Consider the following 23,563-nt stretch of genomic DNA (forward strand, 5'->3'; position numbering starts at 1 on the left):
GAAAGAAAAGGTCTTAAAATGAAAACTTCCATCGTATCTGAGGTCTGTGCCACTGGCAAAAATAAAGCAAGCCTTCACCAAAAATGCTCCAAGGTTCAGGGCACATTCGGCGCACACCTGATTATAATGCCTGTGGCTGGAGAGATCCAAGAATACGGTTGAAGTGGATCTCTAGTTCCATCACCGACGATTTTTTTCATTGGTTTAGCATTTTCTCCATCATCTTTCCGTTTTCTTTTCCTGCCAGTTTTCTCCTCAGGCAGTTCAGTTTGGCTTTTTTCTTGGGATGGTGTCAGAAGGGGGTCAGGGATGCAAACAGCTGATCCGGTGGGTTCCACACACTGGCACACTGCTTTTATTTCCTCTAAGATATCCTAAGGACATATTTAAACATTTTACTTTTAAACTTTGAAATTTAAATACATTATCAATTTAAGTTGGTTTAGTTTGTTATTTTTTTCTGCCTTTAAAAATTTACATTTTTATCCCTCACAAATTAAACTATATTTACCATCATCAGAAAGCTTTTTTGATTCTTCTGAGTAGTGCTTGGCATTAATAACAAAAAAAAAAGAACTCCTGAATGTCAAAGATTAGTGAAAACAACTCTACTCTGACCAATTTTTTTTGAACTAGTTTAAGGAGAAAATTTACAGTCTACTGTATAAAAGCAGTGACTATGCTAAAAAAAAAAAGAAAAACAAAGCTAAACGCAGTATTAAAAACCATCAGAATTACTCTAAACAGCTTCTCATCATCAGGTAGGCTCTAACAAGCATCTATACCAATGAGCCAATTCAGGCTGGTGGAAGCCTCAGTCCCAATGCAACATTCCATTTGCATAATGAGGTTGGTTCCCATCTCTAGTTCTACTTAGGGCTTCCTAAAAGTGATGGCAAGATTTGCTTCATTTAATAGTCACATAACTTTCCTCCCTATATTCAAATACCAAGCTGTCAGCCAAACTTTTATACTATTTAAATTTCTACAGCACTGACTTCCAACAATACTCAAGAACACAGAAACAGAGCGATGAGGAAATAGTGTCAAGGGTTATACCTGTTTAAGAGTTGGGTGAAGCCAGATCCACAACTGCCTGCTCTCAGAAGTGTCACCAGGGGTCCTCTCAGACTTCCAGATAAATGTAACAGGCCCCAGCGTTTCTCGAGGATATTTATTGGCCCGGTAAAGCAAGAGACTCCCTTGGCACTTTCCAGACAAATAGTGAACCGCGGCAAAAGTCAATCCTGACATAAACAAGAACAAAACGCCATGAACACAAGTGCCGAGACTGCAGTGTTAGCTCCTGACAGATATACCGGTATTTCTTGTCTGTCTGCAAGACGGATGAGGTGTTCATTCTGATCACTGCTTAGATCAAAGCCTGACACACAAGAAGTTCTCAATAAAGTATTTATTGAATAAATGACTTAATGAGTTCCGAGTTTCCTCCTGCCTAAATGTGCTCCACCAGAATAATGGTTCTCTCACTTAACACTCAACAATGTTAGGAATGATTTAAAAGCTACCCCAAGCTTTCCTTATATTAACATACTCACCGGGCACAAGAACTGTCTCAGTAAGGCATGTTTAAATTCCACAATGCTTACAGCAGACACTTGTTCGTGAAATGAATAAATACACAAAGACTGAAACAGGGTTCAGCTTTGAAGCAAGGTTACCTGTGTCTCCGCTGCACATTGGGGAAAGTGCCTTTAGGATTTCTTCCTCTTTGCCCTTCAGCTCCAAACAACAGTAGTAGGATAGATCCTGCACAAAGAAGGAGATACAGGTAAATACTTGAATTTCCATTTAAAATGTAAGTGGCAGTGTCCTACTTTTTAGAAAGAAAATCTGTCTTTTATCCCATATTCACAGACAAGTTCTAAGTAGGATATAAAAACTGCTGCCTCCAAGTAAAGGATTATTCCTCCCCAGAATCGACCCAAAGTAAGAAATTGGAGGGTAATACTACTGTGAAAGTCTAAAACCAACCATCCTCCCAAAAACAAACTTCCCAGCATCCCGCTGAACCACAAACATCCAGAACAGCGTCCTGAACACTGCTCAGGGCACACAGATGGCTCTCAAATATGTGTGGTGATGAATGACTGCTAAATGAATCAGTGCTGGGTGGGGGAGGGTATAGCTCAAATGGTAGAGCGCATGCTTAGCATGCATTGAGGTCCTGGGTTCAAGCCCCAGTACCTCCTCTAAAAATAAATAAATAAACCTAATTACCCCCTACCACCAAAAAAAACTTAAAAAAAAAAAAAGAACTTAAAAAAAGAAAAAGTATTAAATAAAAAAATTCTCTAAAAAATAAAAATATAAATGAATCAATGCTGAATAAATCCAGAACATGGCCAACAAGACCCTGCATGATCTGCTTCCTATTATTTCTCTAGAACTCATCTCACCCTAATGTTAGCCCTGCTCTCACTCGCTCCATCTTTGTCACACAGAATTTATTTCAAGCCTTCCCTCCTATCTGGCTGCTTCTGCCCTTCCCGACTTTCCCATTTTCTCATCCTTTAGCGCTCAGCTCAACTTCACTTCCATGGGGAAGCTTTCTTGTTCCTGTTACGAACGCTCCTCATGTCCTGTAGTTTCCCCTACAATGGTATATCCGGCTAATTATTTGATAATGTCAGTCTGCCCCATTAACTTTACGCTGCTTCACCTCCAGCATCAAGCAGGATGCCCCATGCTCAGTAATCGGTTTTAAAATGAATACTCTCAGACAGAGCTCTGGCACACCATGAACTATTCTAAGAGTCTAGATCAGAAAGGGTTTAAGCAAAAACAGAAGGAGGGCAAGTGGAAAAGCACACCTGAAGGAGGCAGCGGCTCGTCATGGCTCGGTAGCAGGCTCTGTGGCTCTTGACGGTCGGCCGCTCCCCAAGGCAGTAGCCCCACCTCTTGACCATGTGAAACCGCTTCGCGTGCCAGATGTGAGTTTCCAACCATATGTTCTTCCTTTGTCTACGGTTAAATTCTAGCATCCGGTTTATGTGACACCGTCGAGCTTTATGGCACTTATTTTTTGAGTGTTCTTTTTTCTGATGAACTGCTTTCTCTGCCTAGAGTTTCAAGAACAGAGGCAGGTCCCGTTTGTAACCATCTCAAAAAAGTTAAAATCTAGAAATTCAAACAGCTAGTTTTAGGTGAAGTGGAGCAGCACACAGACTCCGTTAGTTTACTTAATTTTTTAACTTGGTGGTTTCTCCAATGAAAGTAGAGGAGGCAACAGAAAGAGTGAAGATTTTAAAGAAAGGCAAACCTAGGAAGGAAGCACTTACTAAGTGGGCACACTTCAGGGACTGGGAAGGTCATTTATACAATGTTCACTACAGTAACGCAAACTTCTGTGGCTATTAATATTAGAGAGCAGGAGGGAGTAAATCAACTGCTAGCTTTTCATTGTTGTTGTTTTATTGTTTTTTAACCTCTAAGATTATAACTAAAGCCAAAACTTAAGACCAAAAATATAAAAGTGGGTTAAATCTACACATTTCATATCTCTCAGGTATTCAGAGAGAAATGCTAAATGCTATCACCAGGAAGTAGACCTTACAATAAATCTAGAAAGTACAAAATTCCTGCTTAGTTTTCACTCTTAATCTCTTCCATAGCTAGGCTAAACTGTGGAAAAAATTCTTCTCCACTACTTTGTGGGCCCCTTAAAGATTAGGACTTGACAGACTCTAGTCCCACCCCTAGCTTTACCAGAACACAGAAGGCACTTGATAAAGAAATCCTGAGTCAATTAGTAAAGACATGGGGTGCTTAGACAGTCATAGAATGTCCAAGCCAAGAATTCTGGAAAAGCCAAAAACAACTGGACTTGAACAAAAATTAAATATAAGTTCAAGTTTTCAACTTTGAAAAAGACAAAAGGCAAATACTAGGCATTGATGTTGCCTTTTTTTTTAACCTTTCAACTCCAAACTGGCCACGCCCCCAAAAATGCAGAGCTAAAACTGCTTATCTAGTAAGAAAGTCAGAATTGTATTTTAAATCTGGCAGGGGAACATCAACTATTTAACATCATTAGAAGAGAGAGGTTCCGAGGGGAGGGTTTAGCTTAGTGGTAGAGTGTATGTTTAGCATGTCTGAGGTCCTGGGTTCAATCCCCAGCACTTCCATTAAAAATAATAAACAGACAAACCTAATTACCTCCCCCTCTCAAAAAAAGATTTTTTTTTAATTAAATAAATAAATAAAAAGAGAGGTGCCAAATGCAGCTGTAGGGAGGGTGGGTTTGGCTCAGTGGTAGAGAGCAAGCTTAGCATGCATGAGGTCCTGGGTTCCATCTCCAGTACCTCCATTTAAAAAAAAAAAAAAAAGCAAATGTAGTATCCAACAGGCTGCTAATTTTGGGGGGAAGAGGGGGATAAAGTGGGAAAGATAATGATTAAAACAAAAAATATACAAAACATTCATGTGGTTTTTTAGTTTTCCTTTTAGTAAGTTCCATTAGGTTAATACGTTTCCATTTCTTTTAGGCGAAACCTAAGCTAAACGATTACACTAAGGGAGGCCTGTACTCTACCTCTTTCTGGGCAATCTCCCGCAACCGTCGAGGAAGGCGTTTGACGTTGTGGCTCATGGCTCTTCGTCTCATGTGCCGTGGCAGAGTCTGGAAAACCAGCGAATTAGAAGACTTCTGGGTCACTGCTTTCAACATGGCACTGATTTCAGCAGCTCGGGCTTGAGCAAAAGTAGAAGCTGTCAAAGGAAACAGCACCATCATTTAAAGACTAGTCTTGAATCCACACTTTACTGGTAGGTTTCAGAAGGAAGCCCGATTCGAAGTATATGAGCTTTGACCACCCTCACCCCCGACAGATGAACACCAATAGTCATTATTTCTGTGTTACATGACTGTGAGGCTGTTCTTCAACTTACATATTTTTCAAGTTTTCTATAAGGACTCAGTTTTACTTTTCAAAAATAAAGTTAAAAAATAAATTTTAAAAGAATTTTTTGAAACAAAGGACTATGTGCAATATAATCACAACCATTTTTAAGTGCAACAATCCCACAAGAAAACAAAGAAAAAACAAAATTTTAAAAGATTTTGACACCAAGGATTTTTTTCTTAATATTTTCTGCTTTTTGCAAATATGTGGCAAATATTTAGTTAGACTGAAAATTAGACTTTTGGGGAAGAATGAACAGAGTGCTGGAGCCATCTAAGTGAATTCCTCCAAGAAGCCATAAAGAAAGATGAGAAGGCAGCCCTAAGGTGTGTACAAGGAATATAGGGCTGTACAGTAGTGGGGGAGGCTGAAAAAGGAGGCTGAAAAGGACCTGGAGACAGGTAGTCAAAGGCTTTTGTTGCCCTCAGTATGTTAAATTTGGCTTTATCTTTGGAAATACTATGCTGAGGAGTGTAGATGGCATTTTACATTTTTTAAAGGGAAAATGAGGCCAGCAAAGATTTTAAGACTAAAAGGAACAAACAGTTCACAAATAAAGACCTGTAAAAAGATGGTAAGAGAAAGGAGAGAAACTGAAGGAAGGAGAGCAGTCAGTCAGGCCCAGGGAGGCTCTGGCCTGAGTCCAGGCTGGAGGTGAGAAGCACCCGACGTGGACGGAGGAGAGAGACAGAGGCCAGGGCCAAGACCCTAGGGAAGGCATTAGAAATCTGGCTGCATGAGAAACAAAGAGCTCATCGTACAATCAAACTTCGCTTCAGTACAAAGGCCTACCGGTTATATACTTGGGGATCTCCTGCGAAGTGCCCTCGGGACCTGCTTTCCAGCCTCCCTTTTTTTTAAACGTTACTCTGGAGGAAGACTGCTCGTTGGCATCCGACTCGGCCAGTGTGTGGTGGGCTGTTCTGGTCTGCCGCTGTCGTGAAGTCCCAGAATGAGGCTCTAGTATATTTTCAAAAAGAAAACAGTAACAAATACGTCACTATTATCAGAGATAAGGATTAGAGTGTTGATCGTATTTTCAATCCTGTAACCACCCTGTCAAATGGCCATCACTACCTTCCCTTTAAAGAGAGGGGATCTCAGGTAGGGAGGTGAATTAACTTGTCCAAGGTCACACAGCTAGTAGGCAGCATACTAGCTAATCACCTCAGTGTGACACAAGAAAGACCCTTAGATATCAGGGAAATTTCTCCATATAAATGCTGCAATGTGGATTTTACATCTAAGCTCCCTTAAATACTACAATCCAAATGATTTTGTATATCAAATTGAGAGCCACTAAGCAAAACTGAAGAAAGAAATAAAAGCAAGGGGGGAGGGTATAGTTCAAGTGGTAGAGCGTATGCTTAGCATGCACGAGCTGCTGGGTTCAATCCCCAGTACCTCCTCTAAAAGTAAACAAATCTAATTACCTCCTCCCTACCAAAATAAAATAATTAAATGATACAATAATAAGTAAGTTTTTTTTAAAAAAAGAAATAAAAGCAGAGTCTCTGTGCAAATGTCTGGGCATTCAAACCATTCTGCCTTAAGACAACATCAAATCCCTCTCTGTGAATAGTGGGGAGAGATCAGCAGAGAATTCTGCAGCATTCCCTCTCACTTCCACTGCAGTGATAATCATCAAACCCCTGTGATCACCAGACATGCTGCGAGGTCTGCCTCTGTGAGGTTTACACAAGATAATGTGTGCTCAGTCCTCTCACTCGGCATGCTGGGCACCAGTGTTGGATCTGAATCTATTTTCTGTTTTCTGTTGCTACCTAATGAACAACTATCATAACACCTGCTAAGGTTCTAAAATCAGCACACAAACTGAATACAGATATGATAAATGTGCTATATTCCTATTAGGAAATACAGATGTGTAATTTAATAATAACTGTTTAGGAACAGATAAAATATATCAGCTCTAAGACATGTACAGCCAATTCCTGTTATTCCCAGCAGTTATGTTCTAGAAAGTCACAGGGAACACTGGATTAGTGAACCGCTGCTCCTAGAGAAAACACGCACGTATCTATGCATGCATGTATATACGATGGTGATCTTAACTCATAAAAACAACTCATCCTAGTCTATTCTATGTCCTTTCTTTTATAAAGAGAAAAACACAGTTCATAAGCTTACGTGACCTGCCCGAGGCGGGCCCACACTTGGAACTCAAAGCCGGGTCAGAGCGGGGAGCTCCCTGTACCACACGGCCCTGCCCCGCCAGTCTCTGTCCTCTGGTCACCTCCACGAGACTGAAACAAGAAGGCAACTGGGAACACACGCTGGGAATGTCCCTGTGAGACAATTTAAACTTCTTTCTCACTCTGCATGTTCATGAATGACCTCCAAAGTGCCATGAGGATTAGTTTTGGGGGTGCAAACTTAGCAACTGGGTGAATTTGCAAACACAAAATGTGCAAATAATGAGGGTCAACTGTATCTGTTTTTAATCAGCTCATTTACTATTGAGATAACTATCAAAACGAGCGGACAGCAGCAATTCAACCCAGGTGGCAGTGCGTGTAGGCAGTATCACGTGTACCTTACCTTTCTGAGCTTGGAAGGGTTTTCCACCTCCATTACGGTGCTTTACATCTCTATCAGCCACAAAGCCAGAGGATAAAGTCACATTGGTGGGCTGGTTTCTCATTTTCTTAGCATGTTTCCTTTCTTTTGCATTAGACATTTCTGGAAAGAAAGTAATAAATTTAGTACAGGGAGAAGAAACTTCCATTCAAAAGTAAAAATAAATTTAGTGAATAAACGTTCATGTGACTCAAAATTTGCCTCTTCAATATAATAAATCTCCATTTATCACAGGTGGATTGATGATATCGAAACATCACCCTGATACTGATCTACAGCAGGGGTTTCTAACCAGAGGGATCTCCAAGGGAGCCAGGAATGGTCTCAACACCAAAAACCTGATTCAACAGAAAAAAAAAAGTTCTATTTTGCACTGCCAAATAATTGAGGCATATACCATTGCAGACACTGCATAAAGTCTGTTGGAAGAATGAAAAATGAGGTGTGAAAAGATCCCTATGCTGTGGCAAAAAAATAAATAAACAAATAAACAAACTAGCTAAAACATTTTATCAAAATTCTTAGGTGAAACAAGAGCCACATGAATCCATGAGATACGGGCCACACTACTCCGACAGGATAACTTCACCAAAAATTGAACATAAATTACTGATGTTTTCATTTCTACTACTGAGCTGAGGCCAGCTGTACCTTTAATTTATAACAGCAAAAGGATTTCTATTTGAAGTAAGGACAAAGGACAAAAACCTGGTGGAGCCTGATGGCTTTACTCAGTAGTTCTCAGCTCTCAAGCTCAACACCTCCTTTCTTTTACTGAATAATTTGAAGCACCAGTTTTCTATTTTAAATGAAACTCATTAACATAATCTGCTAGACCCATAACTTTTATCAAAACATGTCCTACAATATGTGCCCTAATTGTAATGTAAAGGAGGACTAAAAGTAATTTTAATAAAATAATATGTATTTCCTGTGTGTAAATATTTCACTGTAACTGTACTTGATGACATCATAAAATAGATATTTTTAACCCGGAGGACAATCATTGACACAGGCACCAACAGAGGCATTGGCACAATCTGTAGAGCTGGAGAAGGGTGCTGGAAGCCCCCTTCCTACCCCCTACAACAGTCATGAATGCTTTCCCTGCTGTCTATAGGGAGGTCTGACGCAGGGAAGGGCCCTGAAGGAAGGGGGACACTAGGAGGTTGGGAAGCTCAGAGTAGCAGAACCAAGCTATTCCCTAAGAATTTAAATATTAATACTAGTATTAATATTAGTCTTTATTCGTACCTATACACAGAAGTACCATGAATGAAACAGCTACAAAGGCAAAGCAATAGAGGTGTGTTGTACTAGTACCTCAAAGAGAAAGTAGCAATGCCACTGGTGACATTTCCGAATTTCCTAACACTTCCTAACTTTCCAAATTGGTAAACACTCCTTGGTAAAGTACAAATTTTTTTTTAAGTAGAATCTTGCCTTGATTTACTGTATTCCTAGAAAGTTGTGTGTATATTGAATCTATGCAGCCAAATGCCTTTATGCAAAGCAGGGCTGGACAACTGTGGGACTTTTCTGCATGCTGCGGGATGGCAGCAGCATTACCCTAATCAGTATGCCAACCAAAAGCACATGCAAAACTTTCAAACTGCCACATCAAGATGTGCATCACTTCCAGTGAGTACCACTGAATTAACTACCATGCATTCACTTACCTCTTTCCAATGTAAGATGTCACACAAAATTAAGAGTTATCTACGTGGCATAGTGTTTAAGAGCCTTCACTTTGGAGTTAAATCTAGATTCAAATACCTTCCTTAGCAGTTTTTAGTCACATAATCTTAGGAGAATTACTTTCCCTCTTTGAGCTTCAGTCTCCTCCTTCTGTACATGGGGATAATCACAAGGCTGCTGTGAGAATTAAATAAGGTAATGTCCGTAACACACAGCATGGGGCTTTGCATAAACTAAGGGCTTGGTTTTTATGGTAGCTATTATTCTTAAATAATAAATGAACTAACTATTCTTTAATAATAAATGAACTAACTAACTAACTAGGATTTTCTTATGAGCTATTATTCTTCAATAATAAACGAACTATGTCTTTCCACTTTCTCACTCCATTCTTCTTTGACCTAAATGAAAGACAACTACATCTATAGCCAAAAACATTTTTCAAACTAAAAAATAGGTAGGAAGTAAATGGAGTTCTACAGAAATGGTTGGCTGGTGAAGGACATGACTCAGATCAGTCTGCATTAAGAACTATTCAGAATTATCTTGCAACTTAGTCTACTATTACCTGCTTGAATCAGAACTTGCCCAGCAAGACAGAGCACTACCTGGGAACCCTGGCTCTGCTCAGGGCCAGGGCCAGGCTGGGAGTCCAGGATTAGGGTAACCTTCACAAGTCACATCTCTGAGCTTAGATTCCAGACTAAAAATTTAGCGATTGAACTAGCAATAGTCCTCTAATAGTTCTAACAGTAGAAGAGAATGAATATAGAATACATCCTTATGAAGTCTGAGGATTTAGCTTAAAATAGCTTCCAGAAGGAATCTTGTCTCTTACCTTAACATTCAAGTGAATTTTACATTTATTCCTAATATTGTTTGTGTTTGTTTTCATATTCATTCAATCAAAACTTTAGTAAGAACTAAATATGTGTCAGGCTTCATGAAAGTCATTTCTCCCAAATCTTCAAATAAATTGGACACGTCATGTTTTCTCATGTAGCACATTATCCCCTGGTTGATCAGACACATGCCTTGGTAGACTGGTTTCAAAATCTGGGATTAAACAAGTGATTTCTAATTTCTTCAGATCCAAAAAACTGGTGACTCAGACTTAATATAACTGCCTTAAGAATACAGGTACCTTGTTTCACAAGAAATATTTTACTCCAGTTCAATTATTTGTAATGCTCAAAGAGAACTCCTTATTTAAAAAATCATATGGTGAACTGTTTTGTAAATAAAAAATATCTCCTAGTTATCCAGTTTAATCAAATTTAACAATCTTTTGGGCACCTACTATGTGCATAAAACTTTTGGGCTGTGTGTATGCCGAAGTAGTATAGGGGTGTGGCCTCTTCCCTTAAAGAATTAGTCATCTTAGGCAGCCAACATTTACTGAGAACTATATGTGCCGGGTACTATTCCACATGCCTTACTCATTTAATTCTCACAACTTTGTGAGGGAAATACTAGCACTATCTTCATTTTATAATGAAGATATAAAATGAAGGTAGGTAACATTAAGTTTGTGATTGTGCTGGGATTCAAACCAGGCAGTCTGGCTCTATTCACTTGTTTTTTGGGGGTTTTTTTGGTGGGGGTAGGTAATTAGGTTTCCTTATTTATTCTTAGAGAAGGTACTGGGGATTGAACCCAGAACCTAATGCATGCTAAGCATGCACTCTACCAGTTGAGCTATACCCTCCCCCCTGTATTCACTATTTTTAAAACAAAAAAAAAAAACAATTAGAGAGATAGACCCCATATAATAAAAGATTAAATTTTGCAGTACAGTGCAATAGGAAACTGGATACAGGAAAGAAAAAGTGTGAATCTGCAGGAAAAAGCAATGAGAAAACAGGATTTCATTAGTTGGAACTTGGATAGGGAAGAAAGAGTACTCAGGAATCTACTTTGTGAACTCAGGAGGACTCTGGACAAGTAGATTAGAGAGGGAAGAGAGAGCAGAAGAGGATAAAACTGAGTAGGCAAGGGGAGGCCAAAACTCTAAACCAATGAGAAAGCTCTGCCGGTTCCTGTGCTGGAAGTAGGAAAGCCAAAACCTCAGCAGTATGTGGAACAAAATGAGGGGGAATAAAGAGGATTTTCTGATATTACATTTCAGAAGCAGAGGACAGGGATTCTTTCTGTTACATCTCCAGCAACTAACAAAGTTCCTTGCACAAAGCAGAGGCTCAGTATATACATACACTTGCTGAACGTACATGTGAACGCATAAAAGTGTGAAACGTGCCTCTCATAATGCATATATTAACAGTTAAAAAGTATTTAGCCAAGTACCACTGCTTCTGATACAGCATGACTGAATATCTGCCAAGAGACCAGCTCTGGGGTCACTTGCTGGACCAAGATCAATAATCTATTTGAAATCAGACCCCAGTCACTAGGCTTCTGCTGAGATTGAAAGGGAACACATAGACACCTTGTAAAGCTCTACGTGCTCTCCAGAGAAAGGAGCATGGGTGGGGCAGGGAAGTGAATGACGCCCAGATCTACGTGCTGTCCCCTGAATGACCCATCTTATTCCTTTCGGGTGGCAGGAGAGGGGTGTGAGCCCATACCGAGGGACAGCCTCTGCCCAGTGGGGCAACACAGAGAAATGACAGAGGCAGGGGTCATGAGCGCAGGGGCTGAAGTGTAAGTAGTTAAGGCGTGCAGTTAGGGGGGGGGGGTGTAGTCTCCAGAAGAAGAGAACCAGGCATGGCTTTCTTAACACAACAGAAGCCATTTTTGGCCTAAGCCAGTTTATGATCTAAGCCTGGCCCCAATGCTTGCCTTTGAACAGGTCTCAGTAATAATAATCTTAAAGAAACAAAAGAACGAACAGCTATTATCAGGTTAGAGAAGTAGCAAGAGCAAAAATCATCTGTAAACTCCCAGTTCCATTTCCATGGTAAAGACTAGCCTGAAGCACTTTCTTGTGCAGTTTTGTGGAATTTGAACCCCCCTTGGGCGCTGAATCACAGGATCAAATGGAACCTAAGGGAAGATGATGTTGACATTTTCTGACCCTCATGCCTTCAATCAACTAACGCCTAGACTCTGTTGACCTTCGCCCCAATTCTATGCCGAATTCTCCTCTGTTCAAGCCCCTTCTTGACTATGTATGTACCCTTAGCTTAAAGTTTCCCCAATTTTGCTGTTCAGGGAGACACTGCTTTGGGAAAGACCGCTGGTGTTCACCTGACTTGCATCAAGTAATAAATCCTTCCCTCTCCCGGTTTTTTGGCTTGGTTGGTTTTTTGTTTTGTTTTGTTTTTTGGCTCAACACCCACCAAGAGGTGAACCTAGCTCTTCCGTAACAGGAGGAGGAGGGGCAGGAAGAGGGGGCCCCTGCCCAGACAGCAAGGAAAGAAGACCAGGTCACCCCGGTGTGAGGAAGAAAATCAGAGGGGAGACTGGCCAGTGCTCCAGCGCTGGTTGAGGGGACCTCCCCACACACTCCCCTCATTCTCGCGGATCCTGGCGAACGCCAGCCCCAACACGACCTACCTGCCAGACACTCTGTGGGAGGAAGCCAGAGCTCCCCAGGTCAGAATGACAAGGCTCTGCGACAGTCCTTACAGACGCGACGTGCGCGGCGAGCGAGCTGGACGGCGCATGCGCCCATGCGACCGCTGCCTCCACGTGGCCCAGAGTCTCGCAGAGACTACAATTCCCAGAATGCTTAGCGAAACCACCCCGGGCGATGCTTTAAAGTGGGGACTCTCAGCCCCGGTGGTTAGTCTCGTGATACGCCAGTGGGGCTAGTGTACTGGTTAGCTGTACCCAGGGGCAGCGAGAGAACAGGATTAGCCATGTCGTCCTTGATCAGGAAGGTAATCAGCACCGCCAAGGCCCCAGCGGCCCTTGGTCCCTACAGGTACTGAGGCATGTGGGAGTCGGGACTGACTCCAGGAGTGTGGAGTCCAGGATTCAGGGCTTGGAGGGGCTGGGGTCAGAGCTGGGGCGGGCCTCAGGGTTACTTGCCCGCAACCCCGCCCAACAAGCCGAACAGGGAAGGTGAACCTAGGAAGTGGGGCAACACATCCGGAGACCTGCTGCGAGTTATAAAGTTATCAATTTTATATTTAAAATGATAAAGAAAAGAGATATGGTCGGGAAAATCAGGGACGTCATGAAGTAAAAGGAAAGTTTGGAGCATGTTCGAAAGCAAAATATGGGAAACTAGAAGATTAGAAATGAGGATATCCTGTTTCTCAATAAACACGTAATGGTAAAACAAGTTTTACTTCTAAATTTAAATTGATTATTAAGATTTCTGTATCAACATTTTTGAAACGGGGATACTTAATGCTACTGAATTGTATACCTTAAAATGGTAAATTTTGTTTTATATATATCACAATTAAAAAAAAGAAACAATGGAGGGGCTTTCTTTATCCAGAAACGAATAAATTTGCCTTTAAAGTTGATTTGTTTGTCTCTCTTTCAAGTCTCAGTGTAGTCTATTCGCTTTCCTGTGATTTTATCCTAATTCTGAAATTTAGTATCCTCGCTGCAAGAAAAGTTCCAAAAGCACTTTGCAGAAATGAAGAGTACCCTCACAGTTGGAGTTGGAGCCTTAATTGACCCTGCAGCAGCAGTGATTAAACTTGTCTGATAATAATTACACATTTTCTTAAGAGCACTCTTGGCATTACTTTTGTTTGTTTTACAGCTTTGCTGAGGTACAAGTTACATATAAAACTGACCCATTCTAAGTTTTAGTAAATGTATATTCATGCATCAGCTGCTACAAACAAGGTTTTGAGTATTTCCGTCAACCTACCCTTCCCCACCAAAAAAAATTCCCTCATACTCTTTTGTGGTCAGTTCCCACTCCTACCTGAGGCAGCTACTAATCTACTTTCTGGGTTTTGTTTTGTTTTTCCCTAGAATTTCATATAAGTAGAATCAAATAATATGTAGCCTTTAGTTGGATCTATTAGTGGGTGTTTTTTTATTTGTTTTTCTTGTTGGCTATCATGAATAATGCTGTTCTGAACATTCATGAAGTCTTTGGACATGTGTTTTCATTTCTTTTCGGTAGTTGCCTAGGAGAGAAATTGCTGGGTTGTATGTTACGTATATGTTTATAAGAAATTGCCAAGCTGTTTTCCAAAGTGTCTGTACTGCCAGGCATTCCCACCAACAATGTATGAGGGTTCCAGTTGCTCCATATCTTCTTCAGTGCTTGTTATTATCAGTGATGCCTTATTGTATGTAATGGTATCTTAGTGTGGTTTTGGTTTACATTACTCCTTGGCTCTTTCTATGTCTTCTTTTGTGAAGTATCTGTTTAAACCTCCTGCCCAAATTGTACTGGGTTGTTTGTCTTTAAACTAATGAGTTATAAGAGTTCTTTATGTATTGTAGATGTAAGTCCTTTGTTAGGTACACGTTTTGCAAATATTTTCTCCCAGTCTGTGATTAGTGTTTTCATTTTCTTAAAGATGTCTTTCAACAAGCAAAAGTTTTTCATTTTAACGAGGTCCAATTATCAACATTTTTATTTTACATTTTGTGCTTTTTTTGTCCTAGGAAAGAAGTCTTTTAGCATTGAATTTTATATTTATATTTTATATATTCACTGTATTTCTTGTTCATTGCAGTCAGGCTGTGTTAGTCGACAGGACCATTTACATTTCAGGACAGCTAGGCATGGACCCTGCAAGTGGACAGCTTGTGCCAGGAGGAGTGGCAGAAGAAGCTAAACAGGTGAGTGATTTTTCATATTTGAAGTTCCCTTCTCTCTTTTTAATATTGAGGAGTATTAGGAATCCCCTTGACTGATTTGTTTTATAGAGATTATCAGATAAGTGCTTTTTAAGTTACTGATTGACTTAGGACAGTTTTTTGTCAGTAGAAAATTGAAAATGTTATGAATCATTTAACAACCAAAAAAAAAAAAGATAAAGGTGACTTTAAACTTGAATTATTGGATATTAACTAAGCTTATTGTGATAAATCATTTTATAATATATACATATATTAAATCATGTTAAACAACTAAAACTAATACAATGTTATATGTCAGTTATATTTCAATAAAATGGGAGGGGGAAACCCTGAATTACTGATCAGATAACATCTTGCTACTTCCAAATGGATTGGGAAATTTTCTTATCAGGGCCAATGACTTGCAAAAAAAAATCCACTACCACAGAAGTAAAAGTCAACATTTGTTAGAAAGAGAGATATAGCAAAGGTTCCATGCAGTATGTCTTTTAAGATCAGAATGGGGGATAGAATTCTAATCCAATAAATAGAATTAAATTATAATTTAATATTTTCACTGAGTCATTTGTAATATTCAAAGATAAAAAACAACCCAAATATCCATCCATAAGGAAGTAGTTAAGTAAATCATGCTAGATCCATTCAATTAAGTTAATATATTGAGATCTCCAAGATAAGTTGTTACATGATAAAATAAAACCAAGATGCAGAACAGCATGCACAATAAGCTACCACCTCTGAGTGTGTGTCTGTCTAAGGATATAATCATTTACATTGGTATAAGCACTGAGTGTCTCTGGAAGGTTATACAAGAAACTAGAAACAATGCTTACCTCTGATAAAGGAAACTGATAGGGTGGGTAGGGAAGGAGACATCTTTTCATTGTATGTGCTTTTTTTTATAGCTTTTGAGGTTGTTTTTTCTTTTTTGCCATATCCATGTATTACTTATTTAGGAGATTAATTACTTTTTTATAAAAATCAAATAATGTGACCAGTCAAGTGGAAGAATGAGCTGAAAAAATAATAAATTAAGGACAGGGTGAAAAACCAATGTTTTTCCAAAGGCCATAGTGTCAAACATATACACAATTTGCTAATATTGTTTTTTGATAAAAAGGAAGAACTCTTTAAAAATCGAATATTGCTTTAGGGAGGGAGGGTATAGCTCAGTGGTAGAGCACATGTTTAGCATGCACGAGGTCCTGCGTTCAATCCCCAGTCCCTCCACCAAAAAAATTAATAAATAAATAAACCTAATTTCCTCCCCACCCCAGAATAAAATAAATAAAAATCGAATATTGCTTTAAAAAAAACATGTTTTAATGCTGACTAGCTCATACTTATTCTCATACTGATACAGAATTAGAAGCCCCAGTAATTATTTCTGTTTTAGCTTAGTGGACATTGGCTGAGAATTTCACACACCCAGCACTGAGGAAGAGACTTCAGTTTTTTTCCTCACAAAAGTAGACAAATTCTCACTGTATTTCCATTAAAGAAAGCCAAGAAGCAATTCACTTGTAGAGAGGTGGCCTCCCAAGAGTATAATTTCCTAGAAAAGGAAATTTTTTCTGCAGCATAGGCTATTTAAGGATGTATTAGGGAAACATGGTTAGTTGAATTCAATTAAAGCTTTAATGTAACATCAGTGCCTTAAGCCTTTTTTGCCTTGGTTCACAGGCTCTTACAAACATAGGTGAAATTCTGAAAGCTGCAGGCTGTGACTTCACGAATGGTGAGCAACTTGATATTATTTCACATTTCTGTTTGATATTTCTTTGATCTTTTTGAAGAATACATGGCATTCAGTAATATGTCATGCCAAATATTTGTTGTTTAAAATTGGTTTAATTTCAATCCCATTTTAATCAAGAATCAGTCACCAACCCATATACATACTATTGATGAAAAATTAATCAGTAGTCAATCTAAGAAAAAATTGGAAAATTTTATTTGAGCCAACCTGAGGATTATAACTTGGGAGACAATCTTTCAGAAAGCTCTGAGAACTGTTCTGAAGAGGTAAGGGGAGAGGCCAGAAAATAATATGATTTTGGTGAAGGGGTACATTCAGTCAAAGGGCACACACCTTAGTAGAAGGTTACTGCTATTCACAAGGAACAGATTTCTTAATGGTTTTAGTGCTTTTCTAAGTATGGGAAGATTCCAAAAACTAGGTTCCTTAAATTTTCTCCTGAAAATATCTGAGAGCCAGTTGTGCCAGTTGTCCCAGAGCACAAAGTGCCTTATCCTGATCTCCCTCAGTTCCTTTCAGGATATATTATTGTAGGTCAGCGACTGCGGTGGCCAAGGACGATTCTTGTAGGACTGGATGGTGGGCAGCATTCTTTATTTTACAATTCCCTCCCTTTTGACCTTAATTCCAACCAAGGTTTGGGTTTGGGAGGCATTTCAGGATCAGTTGGTCCCACAGCACTAGGAATGCTCATTCCCAGGTCAGGTGAGGATTTCATTGATAGGCCACTCGGTGTACTATTAGGGACTAGGGCTCTGTTAACAGTAGCAAAAGCCACAGTCCAGGAAGTGGTTCTCTCTTGTTGCTTCCTCCGATACCTAGAGTTACATTATTATAATCATTGCTCTTGTGAAACTGTCATTTCAAGTCATCCAGTTAGCCTTATTTTTATTGGAGGCTCAGTCACACATTTGGTAAAGCAGGAAACAATAATCTTGTAAAATAGGCAGAATACAAGTAATACAACTAGTGACATTAATAAGGTCATAAGTAAGTAATGTTATCTTCTAAAGAGTTACATGGCTGGCACAAGAAGAAGAATTGAACCTTGTGGCTGGGCAGATATTTCTGTCATTGGAGAGGTCTGGGTAAGGCTCACTGCAGGTGCACAATGCACCCTAGAGGGGAGGGAGGAGGACTAAATGGGCAGAGAAAAAAGTTTACGTTTAAATTTTTCTTGTCTTGCCTTAAAATGTGAATTTTATTTCATCAGTACTGTTTCTCTAAGTATGTTTTGGATCCGACCAGGTGACTAAATAAACATAATGGCAATTTATATATCTCCTAGTGGTGAAAACAACAGTTATGCTGGCTGACATAAATGACTTCAGTACTGTCAATGACATCTACAAAGAGTGTAAGTAGTCTGGCTTTATTACTGTTTTCCATTTTAAAGAGAAATGAATCTATTACCCTTAATGAGTGTCCTTTATGAATTAAGAGTGTGAGGAGATGCTGAAGAAATGGTCGTAGATCTTGTCCTAAAAGAATCAATAGCCTAGTTGGAAACATGCAGTGTGCCCTCGTGAAAAAGATCCAAGGCATTTCTATTGCATTTTCTAGAATAACATACTACAGCCTGACAAATCCATTTTCCTAAAGCTCAATTTTGGTACACGCTTCTCAGGCTTTCTGTAAGTATCACTTTAAAAACAACCCCCTTCATGTCAAACAAGATGAACACGTCAGAGTATATGGGTATTTTCATTTTTTTCTCAGAAAGTTAAGATATTTTTTAAAGTGTTACCTATCATAGGAATCCTCTGGCAAGATATTTTATCAAACAAATATGAAAGTGAGCTGCTTTTTTTTCACGTTGGTTACTTGCTAGATTCTTAATTATGCAGGGTTGGGTAACAATATAATATCTGAAAACTAAAATGAAATTCTTTTAAATTTAGATTTCAAGAGTAGTTTTCCTGCAAGAGCTGCCTACCAGGTTGCTGCTTTGCCCAAAGTAAGTACGCTGTAAAATGACTCATGTACACAATTTTAAATTTCTACATTGTTTTCTGAATATAACAAACTAAGCACTGTGGCAGGAACTCAAAAGTCTAAAAGGAAGCACCCAATATTACATGCATGGCGGGGAGGGGAGACAAAGAAATTTAAGAAAATTTTTAAAATTTGACCTAAAAGTTAAGAAAATTAAAAAGCAAGACCACACATGAACATGGACACAATAGAATCAGAGTACTTAAATTGTGAGAAAAAGTAAAATGGGAGCTGCACTGTTTTCATGTTACTTAGAGACTATACATTGAGCCAGGTCTGGAGTTCTGCGGTAAAATTTCTACTTTTCTATCGTATAATAAAAAATCTAGACCTTCCATTAGAAAAAATAATCTCAAAACCAGTGGCTCATATATTTATCTCACTGTTCTTATTTTGGTGCCCTAATATAACTAGAAGCTCTTCCTCTGCCCTTAGTGCAACATTCCCACCTACAAAGAAGCAGCTCTCACTGACTTCCGATTCTAATTTTCCACTGAAGAAAATTATCTTCTATGATGAGGGGAGGGTATAGCTCAGTGGTAGAGCGCATGCTTAGCATGCACGAGGTCCTGGGTTCAATCCCCAGTGCCTCCTTAAAAAAAATATATATATATCTCTCCTCTATGAGTGGTATTTTTGTTGCTTTAATTGGTTGTTAGCTGGAATGATCAGCATCATCAAATTAAGGCATAGAGTGTGACTGAAGGAGCTCTGAACTTGGAGTCACAAGACACGCGTTTGAACCTCTTTGTTTAGCTTTGCGTCCTGGAACAGGTTAATTAACCTTTCCAAGCTTCCATGTGTCATCCTCTGAATTGAGAGCCCACTTGATAATAGAGCAGCTATGAGAGTCATGTGAGCTAACAGAGCTGACCACGTTTAGCGTGCTAGCCTGGCCTCTCCTCGATTCGTAGTGAACGTCCCCCTTCCTGTCCTTTGAAAAGCTTAATGTTAAAAATACATGTCTTTCTGTTAATCGCACGTGCTTTTAATAGGCCTTGTGGCCCTCTCTTAATCTGTGAAAATGATCTAAACATCGCTTTGATATTTTCCTGACAGGGAGGCCATGTTGAGATCGAAGCAGTAGCTGTCCAAGGACCTCTCCAGACAGCATCACTCTAAGTGGGCCCAGTGTTACTTAATCTGGAATTTTAATAATGTTTTTAATTAATTCAGCTAATGTCTTACTTTTTATAATTGATGTTGGGAAGTGTAAGGTTGATGGGCATATCTGAAGTTACTATGGAAATACCATATAATAAGGGGGATTGAACACAAATTGAAGATTAATGATGAATCTAGTTACTGATGTTATAAAGTACACTTATAACACTCGTATCACTGGATGTGGGAAAAGAGACACACATTACATAGTTACTCAGATAAATAAAAGGAAAGGGAAATAGCATGTAGGAAAGATGAGCCGCTAATTCCTGAGAAATAAAGAGCACACCTAATTCAATTAAACCCTATTAAGTCAATGATGTGAAATATTTAGCTCTCATGTCAGATACATGATTCTGCTTTTGCTTGAATAAAATTCAAGTGTTTGAGTTTGAATGGTAGAGATGAAGAAGAAACTGGGCCAAAAGGAGAAGAAACTGGGCCAAAATTTTATATAGATGATACTTTTCTAATGGAAATAAAATAGCATGCAGATTTTCCTTGGTGTGAGTCTGTTCACTTATTTTTTTTAACATTTTAATTCATACATTAAATTACATTACCTAATTAAGGGTGGAGGAACCATGAAATTTAAACTCCAACTTTTTTCTCAAAGCTTACAATTCTGACTTTGTACATTTTTACAGTGTTGTAATAAGGCTGTGTATAACTATTTTGTGTTTGTTCTTTGAAGTCTTTTAACATTTTTAGACAACTACTACGTGAGTACCTCCTTGTCGCAGAATAAATTTTAATACACAACTATATAGATTATAAAGCGAAAGCCCCCTTCACTCGCTGTTCGTTCTGCTTACCTCCCCAAAGACGGCCACTGCTGAGAGTTTTGAGCCTTTAAAAGGAACTTTACTGTATGTATTATTCTACAGATTGCTTTCTTCTGTCTTGCAGGCCTTCCATATAAATACATATAGAGCTACCTCATTTTAAAAACTGTTGCAGAGTCTTCTTCGGTGTGGGCATACCTTAGGTGATTTAACCATTCCTCCGAACAATTTGATGTTTGCAAAATATTAACACCAGTGCTGCCGTAACATTTTCACACACACACCTAACATTCTTCCATATTACTTATTTGTTTCAGGTTATTTTAGAAATGTGATGCTAATTTGAAAGGTTTGGTCTACCAAATGACAATTTAAAAGCAGTTAAGAACACCAGTTTTTTGTTTGTGTTTGGGGTTTTTTTTTGGGGGGGGGAGGGAGGTAATTAGGTTTATTTATTTATTTAATAGAGGTACTGGGGACTGCATGCTAAGTGCAAGCTCTACCAGTGAGCTATACCCTCCCTCCTAAGAATACCAGTTTTAAGAGCACAGACTTCAATTCCAGTGGGGTTCTAGGCCCAGATCTACCATTATTAGCTCTATGACCTTAAACTAGTTGTTCAACTTCTTTAAGCCTCAGTTTCCTGAGAGATAATAATTGCACCTTCTCAAAGGGATGTCATAAGAATTGAATAAGATAATGTTTATGGAAAGTACTTAGTGTCTAGCATACAGTAAAGGCTCAGAAAAGCTATCACTACTCAGCAGTGTTTAATAATTGTTAATCATATGGAATAATGTGCTAGATGGAAAAGTTTCTGCTATTTTTACAACTAAATTTATTGACAAAAGATAAAGATGAGGATTCTTCAAGCAGGCAGAGTTGGAGTATAGCACTGTGAATTGATAAAACAAGTAGGCACCGAAAATCATTGTAGACATTTTTACAAGAAGCAGTATAGCACAGTAGTTAAGGGCATGACTGTGGAGCCAAAATCCTGGAGTTCAAATCCTGTTTCACCACTTACGAGCTTTGTAACTTTGGCCAAGTTACTTAAAGTGCTCTGTTCTGTTTCTCCTGTAAAATATCTCCTGTGTTTAATCTGTAAAGTGAGGCTATGACTAGTACCTACTTTATAAGGTTGTTGTAAGGATTAAAGAACTTAGTATGTATTAAAGCACTTAGAATAATGCCTGGCACATACCTATGATGATGATAGAAGGCTTTCTATTATTTGGCAATAAAAATGAGCAATCAAGCCACAGAGAGACATGGAGGAACCTTAAAAGCATTACTAAATGCTGTCTGAGAAGATTACATATTACATGATCCCAACTGTATGACATTCCCAAAGAAGCAAAACTATGGAGATGATAAAAAGATTAGTAGTTTGGTGCAGCCATTATGGAAAACAGTATGGAGATTCCTCAGAAAACTAAAAATAAGATTTACCATTTGATCCAGCAATCCCACTCCTGGGCATATACCCGGAGGGAACTCAAATTTGAAAAGATAATCAAATGCACTCCAAGACGTGGAAGCAGCGTAAATGTCCATCAGCCGATGACTAGAGACGTTAGGACAGCAAAACTACTATGTATGATACTGTGATGGTAGATATGTGTCATGCATTTATCAAAAACCATAGAATGTACAACACAGAGTGAACCCCAGTGTAAACTACAGACTTTAGTTAATAATAATGTGTCAGTATTCATCAGTTGTAACAAATGTACCACAGTAATTAAACATGTTAATAATCACAGAAACTGCAGTGGGGAGAGGGAGTATTTGGGTACTCTGTCATTAAAATGTCCTAGATGGGGTAGGGTATAGTTCAGTGGTAGAACACATGATTAGCATGCAGGAGGTCATGAGTTCAATCCCCAGTACCTCCATTAAATAAGTAATAATAATAAATAAACCTAATTACCTCCCCCCAACAACAACAAAAAAAAGAGTGAAAAAAAAATGTCCTAGAAAATTTAAACCTTTTGTTTTTAAGGATTGTAGTAATGCCATCTGTGTTAGAGTGTTAAGTGAAAATTTCTTCCCTTTCAATTAGAAGATGGTGCTCATAGTTAACTGGTATTGCCTAAAAATATAAAAACTTAGGAAAATCAGCAAGTGACAAACACCACCAACCCCCCTCCAAATGTGCTTGGAAAAATGTTTGACAGGTGGTGAAATTTGTCTAGGACAATACCTGAATTTAAGTTACCCATCAAAACTGGCTTTTTATCAAAAAAAAAAAAACCAGTTTATTATCTACTTCACACTTATGAAAGAAGCTATATAATTTATATGCATAGTTTAAAGCATAATAAAATGAACAGCTACATACCAAACCCAGCTTAAGAAGGCAACATCACCAATACTCTTGAAGCCCCGCATAAGCCCTTCTCAGTCCCATTCTCCTTGCTTCCCCCGAAGGTAACTACAACCCTAAATTTTGTGTTAATCGTTCTTGCTTTTCTTTATAGTTTTGCCACGTAGAAGTTACGCATTTAAATGATTGTTTAGTTTTGCCTGGTTTTGAATTTTATGTTAATAAAATATGGAATATATTTGTCTGACTTGTTTTCATTCAATGTTATGGTTTAAAAAAAACAAACACCTAATATCAAGCAGATACCAAAGAATGCTGGCCTCCTCCATTCCCACCACACAGTGAGAAAAAGAACATTCTTACTGCTGTAGAAGACCAGACATGATGCCCCAGTCCTGTCCCCTTCTCTCCCATCTCAGAGGAAACCTATATCCTGAATTTTGCATTTATCATTTCTTCTTTCTTCTGTTACGTGTTTGAATCATTAAAATGTTTGTAAGTTTCGGAAGTAAAACAAAATGAACCCATATTTGCATATTTGCATTGTTTTTTTGCTTTTAAA

At 38.7% G+C, this 23,563-nt stretch overlaps 2 protein-coding genes across 2 annotated transcripts in view; one reads left to right on the plus strand and one right to left on the minus strand.

The window, feature by feature from the left end:
• The window catches only part of POP1 (POP1 homolog, ribonuclease P/MRP subunit), a 34,299-nt gene extending 21,426 nt beyond the window's left edge, over nt 1-12,873 (minus strand). Inside the window, exons 1-8 of the mRNA XM_006191955.3 lie at nt 12,741-12,873; nt 7,488-7,628; nt 5,718-5,885; nt 4,556-4,731; nt 2,835-3,083; nt 1,683-1,770; nt 1,060-1,247; nt 118-374 (exon numbers count right to left, since the gene is read on the minus strand). Of these exons, the coding sequence (XP_006192017.2) occupies nt 118-374; nt 1,060-1,247; nt 1,683-1,770; nt 2,835-3,083; nt 4,556-4,731; nt 5,718-5,885; nt 7,488-7,626 (1,265 nt within the window). The 5' untranslated portion in view covers nt 7,627-7,628; nt 12,741-12,873. The remainder of the gene's footprint in view (nt 1-117; nt 375-1,059; nt 1,248-1,682; nt 1,771-2,834; nt 3,084-4,555; nt 4,732-5,717; nt 5,886-7,487; nt 7,629-12,740) is intronic.
• Nucleotides 12,874-12,918: 45 nt separating this feature from the next.
• RIDA (reactive intermediate imine deaminase A homolog) lies at nt 12,919-23,239 on the plus strand. The gene is made up of 6 exons (XM_006191957.3): nt 12,919-13,110; nt 14,843-14,948; nt 16,653-16,707; nt 18,017-18,085; nt 18,630-18,685; nt 19,783-23,239. The coding sequence occupies exons 1-6, from the start codon at nt 13,046-13,048 to the stop codon at nt 19,843-19,845; spliced, it is 414 nt and encodes a 137-aa protein (XP_006192019.1). The 5' UTR covers nt 12,919-13,045; the 3' UTR covers nt 19,846-23,239.
• The last annotated feature ends 324 nt before the right edge of the window (nt 23,240-23,563 follow it).

Source organism: Camelus ferus, chromosome 25 (assembly GCF_009834535.1).
Source record: "Camelus ferus isolate YT-003-E chromosome 25, BCGSAC_Cfer_1.0, whole genome shotgun sequence".
Classification (NCBI taxonomy): domain Eukaryota; kingdom Metazoa; phylum Chordata; class Mammalia; order Artiodactyla; family Camelidae; genus Camelus; species Camelus ferus.